The sequence below is a fragment of the Bemisia tabaci genome, chromosome 9 (genome assembly GCF_918797505.1).
Source record: "Bemisia tabaci chromosome 9, PGI_BMITA_v3".
Lineage (NCBI taxonomy): Eukaryota > Metazoa > Arthropoda > Insecta > Hemiptera > Aleyrodidae > Bemisia > Bemisia tabaci.
The window spans coordinates 21,740,528-21,753,032 of record NC_092801.1 but is presented as its reverse complement, the minus strand read 5'-3'; the positions used below and the strand labels follow the sequence as shown (position 1 = coordinate 21,753,032).

At 35.0% G+C, this 12,505-nt stretch overlaps 1 protein-coding gene across 1 annotated transcript in view; it reads left to right on the top strand.

The window, feature by feature from the left end:
* Positions 1-11,023, top strand: part of kuz (zinc-dependent metalloprotease kuz) — a 63,537-nt gene extending 52,514 nt beyond the window's left edge. Inside the window, exons 12-16 of the mRNA XM_072303897.1 lie at positions 752-868; positions 1,335-1,499; positions 3,148-3,268; positions 4,291-4,388; positions 5,632-11,023. Coding sequence (XP_072159998.1) covers positions 752-868; positions 1,335-1,499; positions 3,148-3,268; positions 4,291-4,385 — 498 coding nt within the window. The 3' untranslated portion in view covers positions 4,386-4,388; positions 5,632-11,023. The remainder of the gene's footprint in view (positions 1-751; positions 869-1,334; positions 1,500-3,147; positions 3,269-4,290; positions 4,389-5,631) is intronic.
* Positions 11,024-12,505: the final 1,482 nt, after the last annotated feature.

The window sequence follows — 12,505 nt, the reverse complement described above, 5'->3', positions numbered from 1 at the left end:
CGCAGCTCAATTCTCGCGTTTACCAAGAAAAGCTAGTGGAGGGAGGTTGGATCACCCTGTACTCTAGATTTGTGTTCTACTCTCTGTCTTTTATTTTGGTTTATTCAAAGAATTCCTAAGATTTCATTTGAACTTAATCTTAATAATCTTTTGCAACAATGGATTTATATTGAATGTTATATTGAAATTAACTAATTATTATTTTAAGTATATTAACGTACGGATGTCAAGTCTGGCAGCTGAAGAAACAGACACAGGATATGCTATGAGCAACGGAGATGGATTTCTGAAATAGGTCTATAGGAATTTCTAGGAGAGATCGGGTCCGTAATGATAGAGTGCGTCAGATCTTGGGAGTCGAAAACAACATCGAGTTCGACATCATGATCAGACAGCTTGTCTAGTATGGTCATGTTAATAGGATGACGGATGAAAGGCTGCCCAAAAAAATGCTTGATTGGGTTCCTCTTGGGAGGAGACAAAAGGGACGCCCAGTGAAAGGGTGGCAACAAGGGGTTTTAAATGAAATGAGGGAGTGCCAACTCCCTGACGGGTTGTGGGAGAACCGAGTTTTGTGGTTGTTAGGCGTTGCAGAGCACCAGAGAGCGCTATGAAAGCCCCTCTTATGTATGTATGTGTACAGAAATTTGTGATTTCAATACATGAATAAGCAAAGAAACTGAACATTTGCAAGAACTAAATCATAACTCCTGAACAGTAATTTGACACTGTCACTTTTGTTTGCTTCCAGGGTTACTGTGATGTATTTTATAAATGCCGTGCTGTTGACGCAGAGGGCCCTCTAGCAAGACTGAAAAATATGTTATTAAATAGAGAAACTCTTAATATAGTTCGCTCTTGGGTCACTGTAAGTATCTATTTTCTATCATAAATTTTCCTAGTGTTTTCTTTCATTTAGGACCTCTTCTAGTCCTAATACTAACCATCATAGATGTCTGCATATAAGTTACAGTGTAGTTTTGAGAAAACCGAGGAAGGAAAAAATTCCACCCAAGTATGCCGCAGAAAACATTTAGAATAGCTTTGGAGGAATTGAGAATTATTATTTCCTAAAATGCATTAGAAGATGACACTTCTTTGAAGAAAAAACGACAAGGGATTGGATTTATTGATCTTCTTTCAATTTGAGTCTTGTTTTGGTATGCTCGCTGTTTTGAAATAAAGCTTAAAATCACTCCTTAAATTTGGGGTGTTAAAAACTCCTTTTTAAATTTTTATCAAATTAATGGGTACGCAGACCGAGCACTTGGTTGGATGCTGCCATTACCGCTTTACACAGAATACTGTTTTATTGTGTCGGTTTCCTGTTGTAGGAGAACTGGTGGGCATGTTTACTTATGAGTATTGCATTTGTGATTGTGATGGGTATTTTCATCAAATGCTGCGCAGTCCACACGCCCTCTTCAAATCCAAAGAAACCTCCTGCAAGGCGGTTCAGTGAAACTCTCCGAAGACCAATCTCAACGCTTCGGAGGATGGTGAGTTACTATTTCAGCCTCCTTTTCACAGCAAGTCTTATAAATCCTCTTCCTGTAACAGCTTTTTTAATCAATTTTTATACGTTGCGTAATTGTTAGTTTCTGAAATTTTCAATAGTTGTCTTGTGCATGAATTGGCACTGTCAGACCTGCAGGCCGATTGTTCTTGCATTGATAAATCAGATTGAGACGCCCAAACGTCAATTGATGAACATCCTCAAATCACATCGATGATTAACATGTGCTCTGCACTACATGTAAGTCATCAATGTGAACACAACCTGAAAATTGAATTTTTGATCATTATTTTTGAAAGCTGCCGCCGCCAGAGCGCTGAAAGCCAATGACAATACTTGTTGATGTTTTGTGATTGATTGATTACTCTTATACATGATGGCAAAGTTGTGCGAATATGGTTATTGATTTATAAAATGTAACAATTACTTCAACTTAAAGTTTTTGATAGATAAGTTTTTTTCACCGACTTATGAAAACCGTTTTCATTGAAAAAACAATCAGGGTTGCTGATCCTTCAAGATTTCATTCTAACATTTAAGAAAAATTAGGAAAGTCGTCATCAAATTGAAGATTTATAAATACAAACATGGGAAGAGCTATGAAAAGCGTTTGCTGTTAGCAGTGCCCAAGTAGCACAGTGCAACGAAAATATTGAAATTAAATTGCAAGTTGATTTCAATACCATTGTAATTTTTTTTACCATCAAATTTCAATATTTTTATATGATTTATTCGGTTTATGCCGATTTTAAATCATCAACAAAATGAGCTCCATACGTCAAAAAGGTAGGCAATATGCAATGCAATGAAAAATAACAACTTATTTAAATTTTATTGCAATAAGTTTCAATAAATGGGGCCCCTTCAAATAGGAGCTAGGCAACATACACAACACTCAGTTGAATTGCAATATTTTTACTATGTAACTGCTATTTATTGCTATCTGTGCTACTAGGGTGATTTAAAACTGGTTTATTTTATTGATTCTCCATGAATCGGTCAGTTGCACTGGTCACAGAATCGTGTTTTGATGCTTGATTCTTGTAGATTAGCTAAAAATAATGGAATCTGTCCAAATAGCAACTTTCTGCGCTCAATGTTGAGTGAGCTATCTTGTTTTGAAAAATTTGGTTTCTGCCGTCATCTACTGTGGTAGTAACACCCTCGGTTTCTTCCATTTTGCTTTCATCTTTCAACGAGACACACACATTTTCAATAGTTACTCAACGTGAAACTCGGATGAATGCAGGTTGGAAGAAACCAAGGGTGTCACCACCGAGGAAGATGACGTCATAGAAAGAATTTTTCAAAGCACGATATCTTGGTTAATATTGAACGTAGAGAGTTACTATTTGAACAGATCGTATCATTTTTGGCTACTTTACTAGAACTAAGCATCAAAACACGATTTTGTGACCAGTGCAACAGACTCTTTGGCCAGATCAATGTCGAGGCAAAATATGTCAGCTCAGTGTTTGCTTCCTTGTCAAGTCAGAAAAAGTTGAGGTAGAATGTGTTTAAGTTCATCATCTATGCTTGTAGTTCATTTTGAAAACAAATTTCAAGTTTTTTGTCTCTGCATAAAATATTTTAAAAAGCGAAGAATTTCATGGAGATCCATTTTTTTGCAGCATCGACCACACTTCCATCACGCACACAGGCACGGTGGAAGCAGTGGCGGGCATCGATCTGGTGCTCAAAGTAGTAGACACAGCCACGGTGAAAGCCGCTTACATCACTACGCACCCAAAGGTATGTTCTGGCCTGAGACTACTCAATTCCATATTAAAGGCTCAAGTTCATGAATGTGTGTCTCCGATTGCAACGTTACGAATCTCCACTTTTCATTTATTTTTCACTTATCTTTGCACAAAAATTCCCAGGGAATACTTCGGGAAGGGTGAAACAAAGTAAAAAAAAAGTTGTTGTTTGATAATAGATACAGTCATCCTTCAAAAAAAAAGGAAGACTTCTATGTTGCAAACAGATTGTAATTTAAGAATGAGAGACTAATTCTAAAAGGTGATTCAAAAGAAACGCATTTAAAGTTTTGTTTATGATAAACCGCATAGGCTGTGCAAGAAGGAAATCTGTTCCGGGTATTTTTGGGTAGCTTAATTCATCCTTTTTAGTCGATTTCAGGATGATTTTTGTTTATCATCGAAATGCGTAAAATTTAATCAAACGTGTCATATGGCATCTTTCCACACAACACACATGGTGGCGCATCGTTTATGCTAAATGGACATAAATTAAAAGACCTCATAAAACTGACCTGATGGGGGATTAAGACCCTCCCTGTACCTTTCTCTATGTCGCCAATGCGGAATATAACAAATCTTTGTCATTCTTAAATTTTGATAGATTTCTGCAACCACCGTTTTCTTAACCACAGCTTGTCAACTCTGATTGTTGCATTGATATACCATGGTTTCTTTTACCTTGGATTCATCAATATACACTTATTCCACTTGCTATACGGTATAAAACATGGATAAAACAAAGGTGGAAAAAACCATGGTATGCACAACCGCAGTGAATGACATCATAAGCCAAGTTTTTAGATGGGCGATATTTCCAATAATATGGGATGTTGAAACTTCGCATTCGGACAGACAGTATTTATCATCGCAAATCAATGCTCAAGGGTAAATCTTAACTTACTTTGTGGATAGCACAATTGACCCTTTGCAAGACATAAATCATATCATAATTTTATTCCTCTGTTTCGTTTCACTTTACTAAATTTTAATGTGCTCTTTCTTGTTTTTCAGCAACGGCGCCTCCTGTAAATAGTAGACCAGAATTGTACGCTGGTGCATATAGTAGTGATCGGAATGCTTTCAACATGCGACAGCATAAGGTCTGATTTGTAAGTATCATTTTCTCAGTCCTAAGATTGCCATTGCAATAGGTAAGTGTGGAAGTACTCTGATTTTGAGTCGAGTCAAACCGAGTACTTTCACCTTTTATGAAAACTCAGCTTTGAGGAATGTCCTGGCTGAGAGTAGTGAGCTAGCACTGTTTTGAAGCTGTCTCAGTCTGCTGAGCAAAATTCTTCAATACCTCGAAATCCAATACTTTCAGCATTGTAGTGCTTGATTCCCTCCATTAAATCTGGTTAGGATGGGAGAAAACTCCATCAAATAGTGAAAGGAATGTCTCATCTTATCAAATTATGGCTGAATCCAAGTTCTATACTTATGAATCTGTTTTCCAATGAGAGAACTTGCATTTCAAACGCCAAAAAAAAGTGCGCAACCTCGGCAAGAGATTATACGCTCAAAGAAGATGTAAACACTCTGCATTCAAGCGCAAGTGCATGAAACGAATTGTAATTTACATTGAAATGTCAGGGATATCATCAGTTTCCCAAATATCTTTGATTTTTGAAAATTGAACAATGGACCACTAGACAAGGTATGAATTTAAGCAATCTGATACATGTTTCTTAACCAGAATTTCACGATTACACGATTACAATACACGATTAGCGCAAGGAATATTACTGAAACTAACTCCTAACGAAGATTTCAACATTTTTATTTCACATTGGTTACAAGGAATTTGAACTGCCCGCTCACAAGAAACTCAGCTCTACTCGAGTCAAATCGCGCGCTACAACGGTTTCAGCAAGCCTCTCCATCGAGCAATGTTCATTTCCCATTACATGTTGTTCAAACCACAAGAAATTTGCTATAGCTGAGCCAAACCGTCAAGATTGAGGTTTCCAGATTTTTATATTGCAGAGACTATCATGATGAATGTTTAGCGCGCGATGTGAATCACGTAGAGCATTGAGTTTTCATGAGCGGGCAGTTTGAATTCACGCATCATGAATCTTTAAATATCTTCGAAAGGAGTTGGTTTCGGTAACTTTTGCTATGCGCATCGCATTTTACGTGAAATTTTGGTTCAGAAACATGTATCAGAATGCTGAAATTCGTACCTAGTCTAGTGGTCCATTTCTGTGGAAAAGGCACAGAGGATGCAAACTGCAAAGATGTATTGAGCGCTCCTCATAGTTCGATCTTCAATCTGGTCTTATCTTTTCCAGTATCCATCTCTTATCTGCCATTCTCATCTATCATATTATTTTTTTTTTTTTGTTACAGGTGTGATATAATTTATTAGAGCTACAACAAGTACATTTGATAGGAAAATTGTTAGGTTATTCAATTTGAGATTATGTTTTCCACAACTGGGGAAATCTGCAATTACTGCCATCATAGTGTGTGCGTTTGTGTGTGCGCGTGTTTTAACTATGTTCATTTTTTCTATTTTTTACCTTTTTCCTTTCCACATTATCACAACTGTGAGATCCTGTTGAAAGCTCAGTTGTCAAAATGATACATGTGCAATGTACTTGAAATTGAATGCCTGTCATTTTACATCATTTTTGCATCTGAAGCCTCCTTTTCTCGGCCTCAGAGCATAATGCCCTGTTGTCATTCTCATGATTAAATCAAGTATAGAATTCATGTCATATCATCAGCGAAAATAAGCGAATTTTATTTGAGTTTGAAACTTCCGGTTCGGGAACTGACGAATTACAACGTTGGTGCGTAATGTTGGTACTGCCTCACAAAGTGGTTCTGAAAAAGGTTCAATCCATGGAAAACCAATGGGTCTGAATGGTCATATCTGTCGGCAACAGTGTAGGTTGAATTGGGCAGAACTTTCTTGAGAGGTTCGGAACCTTAAATAAAATTTGCTTAATATCAAGAGATGAAAACTGGACTCAAAAGCACCCAACAAGATTATTTTGAAACTGAAAATTATGCTTTGCTAGGTTTCGAATTTCTGGTAGTACTTTATTCTTTAATTTGAAAATTATTCAACATCACCCCTGAAAAACCCTCTTAATTTGCTTTTCCTTGTTGAAAAATGCTGTGTAAAAATTTCAAGCAATGAGCCGGGCTCTCTCTTCTGTAAAAGGATCAAATTTTGACGGATAGTTCTATATTCCCTGAAGTTAAGATTCATGTTTTTCTTATTTATATTTAATCATGGGAGAAGAATTTTCTCATCGAATTCTAAATCTTTGAAAACAGTTGAACAGCTATGTCTTGCATCTGGCTTGCAGCATTTATCAGAATTCAATGTTCTTCTCTGTGTTTTATAATTTTAAAGCATTTATACTCATTCCTTGAACCACTCTCTTATTTTTTGTATGTCCTCTTCAGACTTCCTTTATTTTCTACTTAAGTTTTACTTCTATTTTTGTTCCATTTTTGCCGTTTGGCCTTTTAATTTTATTTGATTTTCTGTGTACTTTTTTCACTTAAAAAATTGTATACTGTTCCATTAGTTTCATCGAAGGTTCTTAAATTTTAAAAAATACTTAGAGACCCTCGAAGTCTAAAATTGCTTTAACGAATTATGAATATAAGGGATTCACCTTTAAATTATTAATTAGTATCAAACTGACATGTGATGGACTGTGAATATCTAATCGACTTACGATCAAAGATTCTCAATGAAAGATTTTATTTTGTGTCAAATAAGTATATCAATCGCGATGACCTCTTGTGTTTTTGACCAATAGTAGCTTTAATTGATGAAGATATTTCTGCCTCTTTTTTTCTTCTCATAACAACTTAGTAGGCCCTTATTCTTGTCCCAGGAACAAAGGAACGTATCTTGTCTGTGCTGTTTAGTATTCATACAAGCATTTTATTCTTCCATGAGAGAACCATCGCACAAATTTTTCTGAAAATTTGTGTCTTTTCTCAACACGTGGAAAGAAAAATTACCAAAAATTCCAGGCAAATACATGTGATGATTGATGACTATCATAAAAAAATAAAATGTCAGAATAGAATACTGTAACAGCACAACCAAGATATATTCCTTCGTAGGGAAGACGGTGTTGTATCCTTTCATCACCACACAATTATTTCTAGGTTTCAAATTTCTCTATTGTTGTTGTTTTTTTCTTTCTTCTTCTGTACTCGCAACTTAAACATTAGCAATTTTTGCAAATAAGCAATGGAATATGAGTGACATTTTGTTTTTCCTCAGTATAAAGCTGAATTATCACTCTAATGTTAAAGAGCAGAATCAAGCTCAAAAACATTCGAAGTGTTTGATTTAATACTCATTTCGTGTCATAATACATGTGTCTAACTAATTACTAAAGTTGGATGAACAAAATGGATAGTGAAGTCTGTAAGCCATTGTTTTACGAAATTCTGATTCGAAGTTTTGTAAATGAAAAAGGGCATTCAACCACTACTACTCTTTGAGTAGCTGTTATTTTTTGTTTCTTTTTCTTTTTTTTTTAAGAATTAGCATTTACCAAAAATGAGAGAGTTGAGTTTTTCTCACCTTTTTCAGTGGGTTAAATCGAAAATCCTGTCTTTAGTAGTCGCTATTTAGCCCCAAAAGTGACTGAAATAGAAAAGTGTCTGTAAATATTTTTTGCGTCCCATTTTATTCTAAAATCCAGCAGATTCGGCAAAGCTTTAAAGCTCATCATTTTTAATCAATCAAAGGAGTATTAATTTTTGAGGAATAGTAATGGAGATAAATTCAACATTTCTACTCAGTAAAAGACATCATGAGAGACTTTGAAACCTTGTTGTTATCTATAGCTTTATAATTGCAAAGACAAGCTCAGAAATCAGGATTTTACAGAATAGCAATGTATGCACTCATGACCTCAATGTGCTCTGCATGTCTGCAAGTCATTTTGTCGTATCAGTCTCTGGAATTAATTTGTACATTACGATAATTATTGCTACTCAAAGATACAGACCGTGTAGCAGCGCAACATTGTGACAGATCTAGTCCCTGGATCACTCAGAATCACCTGAAACCAAAGTATGTAGATCTTCTCTGCCCATAATTAACAATACTCTTTTCTTTCAATATGAATCTATACTTTATGTATCCCTGAGTCCTTGTCATCAAATTCAGCAACTGTCGAACAGAATTTTTCCTATTCATTCAAGTTTGTTGAAAAAATATGGCACCGTATGCAAAAATAAGTTTTTTGGCATTCCTGACATAGAATATCTTTATTTTGTAGTGACCATGCTCACTTTTATACATTCCTTAGTATAAATTGAAGCTTTGGAAATCCAACTCTGTCGGAGAAATGTATCAAATTCAGGATCCAAAAACATATCGGAACTCGTGTAATTCTTTTACCAATGTACTCGTAGCTAAATCTTATTCTTGCTCCTTTTTTATTGCAATTCTATCATGTAGGTGAATTTTATTATCCCATCTTGATTTTTAATATCTCGTAATGGTTTTTTAAAGTCTTCCGATCTCTTATTAGATGATAAAGTTTTGCGAAGTTCACCTGCCGCGACTACTTATTTCTGAAAAGTCTACTTATAATTTTACTCAGCCCTTTTTTTTCTAGCATTATTCATCCTAGATTTTTCCTTCCTTGTTAGTTCTTTTTTTCAGTACCATTGATTTTAAATAATTATTTGTTTAAGTTTCTTACTTTTAAGTCGCAACATTGTAAGTGATTGTACAGTGTGTATTGTAGTGCGTTTTATTGAGTACCTAAGTAACTCGTAGAGTCAAACTTTCAAATTGTCTTTTAAAACCTTTGACAAACATCGATTTTAATCTCTATCATGGTTAGCTCTGCTTGGGAATTTTTTAAGTGCAATTACAACAAAATTTGTAGCTGGGAACAAAAATTTTACAAAAGTTCATGAATTTGTCAGTTTTGGATTTTATCACCTTAAATGCTCTTCTGCAAGTTATTATGTTTGTATCCCTTTCTTTAGGTTAATGATTTTGCTCCTCCCAATTGCCTTTTAAGTATTAAGGCAAACGGATAAGTTTTGTGCAAAATATAGGTAAAGTTATTCCACTGAATCGTACCTAGCTCAAAGCTAATGAAGAGTAAAATTTATTTTAAAAAAAAAGAAAGTTTTTGTCTCCTTCAGGAAGAGTGTTGAATGTACTATTTTTTTGAAAATTGAGTCACCTGTATTAGTTTCAGATTCATCTCATGTATGTAACTAACTAGTTTTCATTAGATACAAGCCTTGTATTTTGTAAAAAGTTTCTTGTAATTGGAGTAAAGTGCGTGTCACAAGCGCTGTGCTTTGAAAAAAGTACCACAATAGCTAAGTTTGGCAACAACAGGAAGTGATTTGACTTTATCTTTTGCTTCTCTGGTCTTGTCAAAGTGCAAAGAGTAAGAGCCGATTCTTGTATCCAAAGCAGTGTAAAACATGCATGAAACTTAAGACACCCACCAATGTGCACACTAAATTCTCTCAGAAAGGGGTTTCACAAGCACCAATTTTCATAGTATAGTCGTACCTCAATTATCCGATTAATTTTGGTTAAGCATGTGCTGGATACCAAAAACTCAGCATAATCAAATATGCATAACATCAAGGTAACTTGAGCGCCAAATAATTGAAGACAGGATAGTTGAGGTATTACTGTGAAAATAATTGTCTTCTCAAACTTTCATTGAATTTAATCAGTGAGTGTTGGTGTGCAGCAATTTAAGTCAAAGTAACATTTCCAGCCATCACCAATAACTTTAAGATTTTTAACCGTCTGGTTGCCAGAATGCTTGTGCACCAACAAATTAAGATCCTCTGAAGTCTCTTAAAATTACAAATGTGGATAAAGAGGGACTTTTTTGTGACTTTAATTGAAAATCATGGTTCTAAGTTCATCATCTTGTGATGTTAGAGAAGTGGATGTAATCTTTTTTGTTCCCAGAAGTACCAATAAGCTATATTTTGTTGAAGTCAACCTAGCTGCATAATAGAATACCGTTGAGATTTTAAAGCTAGGTTTTGAATTTATATTTTTACTTGTAAAGATTTCAAAGGCATTTGAATGTTATAGCTTGTGTACAGAGCATCTTTGTAGTTAAAATAACTAACTAGGGTTAGCCGAAAACGCTTTTGGTATCAAATCAAATCCTGAACTCATCCCCATTAGAATCAACACTTTTAGCATCAACAGGTATTCAAAATTTTATATCATGCAAAGTTTGGTATCACATTAATGTATCGTTCCATGCAGACAGAATTTTGTCTTCTTTATCTAATCTTCTATCTTAATCTTTATGATGAAGGTTCCTATCTCTGTGGATAGTCAAAAATTATGAACTATTCATTTTTTTCTTAAAATTACATGTAACAGTTGATTACAATTTCAAGTTCACGTTTTGTTTTGAGACATGCCATGAATCACAGGTTTTTCGGTTTACCCTAGGAATCACTTGGCTATGCTGCCGTGTGCTCCTATGTAAATATCCCTGTACCTACGCTCCTTCTAAGTGTTGTACAATCGAGCGTAAAGCGTGATTGCGCCCGCAGTGTTCCGTGTATTTAATGTGTATAATCTAGAATTTTTTAAGCTTGTCTGTAAATTTTGTAAATTGGATTCGAAACAATGCAAAATTGAAGCAAGATTATTTTCGTATTTGTAAGTTGTTGGTCTAGAGAACAAATTGTTTGTCCAATGTCTGAAAATGGTCTCGAAAAATAAAAATAATTTTGGTTAAAATGTCTTCGCTTCTTCCTTCCCCTCACAGTTTTCTCCTTCTCAGATCTCTGAAATTCGTTAAAAGTTTATTTTACGTGTACTATGTCAGATGTAGATCACCAGTTCGAATCGCAATTAGAGATAATGATGAAAAGAGGTAGGAACAAGTGGATTGCATTTTGCAAAAAGGAACCAAGAGCATTCTAATTCCGCTAAGACTGTGCAACTTTTTTTACCTTTCAAATATAAACTGATCATCTGAACAATATTTATCTTTACTCCCAAAAAACTATAAATTCAAGACCAAAATCATCTTCGTAAATTTAATTTTTTGCATGATTTCAGGAATTTTTGTCGAGGAATGTGAGTTGCACAATCCTAGCAACATTGGAATGCTCTTGGTTCCTTATTGCAAAATGCAATCCAAGTAGTGTTCATGAAAGAACCATGCATTTCTGATATTATTTGATATGACGTTCCTTCTGACCTCTTGAGCTGGACAAGCCTTAAAATTGAACTTTCTATGTGCCAATCTCGATAACAGTGAGGTTGAAAAGTGACTCTTTCGGCTCTCTCATGCGCATTACTTCCTTCATGTAGAAATGTGAAACTATTATGATGGGTGTGGATGTTAAGCTGCTCCCATTTAGCATTGAAAGGATTTTTATTCTTTTCGTATGTCTTATCGTACTGGCCTCAAAGGGGCCTTCCTGGTTAAAAGGAACATCAAATCAAAATTTAGCTGGCGCAGAATTTCTTGGCATTCTATGTGTAATCCTTTCAATGAGAGCACATGAATCGCTATGTTTGGTTCTCTACCTTGTGCAGTGGAATCATGAAAGCCAGAAAAATCGTCCTAATCCCCACAGCAGCCAAGTACATACTGCCAATACACGGAAAAAATGAAATTGCTGATTCAACAACTCAATTGCTAAAAAAAAAAGACTGCAATATTTCAACCTAGATTTCACAACAAAAAAGATGCTGCTTTAACCACTATTGTAAGCTAATTTAACCGTGGGGGTGCTTAAAGTAGCATTTTTTTGTTGTAAAATTTACATTGAAACATTGCAGTCACTTTTTTAGCAATTGAATTGTTAAATCAGCAATTTAATTTTTCCGTGTTCAAGAGGGTCAAGGGCTCTAATTTGAGGATTCTATATGGTTCTAATTTGAGATGAACCTTCCGATGCATCGGAAGGTTCTTTCTTGCTTGAATTAATCCGAAAGAGCGAATTTTAATATCTTTGAGAGAATTCGTCAGAGCAGCATAATTTATTTAAAAGGAAACATTAAACAAAAGTTACTGAACCAAAAATCTGGAAAAGGAATTGACGAAGATCGGCAATACTATGCCTGTGAGATTTAGAAAAAACAGTGTACAAAAGAAAATCGACCAAAACTTTTCTTAAGCAATTATTTAAGAACCAAAAGAAACATTTAAATGCAGAGGAGAACATGAATTACTGTTAGGTATACATGACATCAATACTTATGAATTTT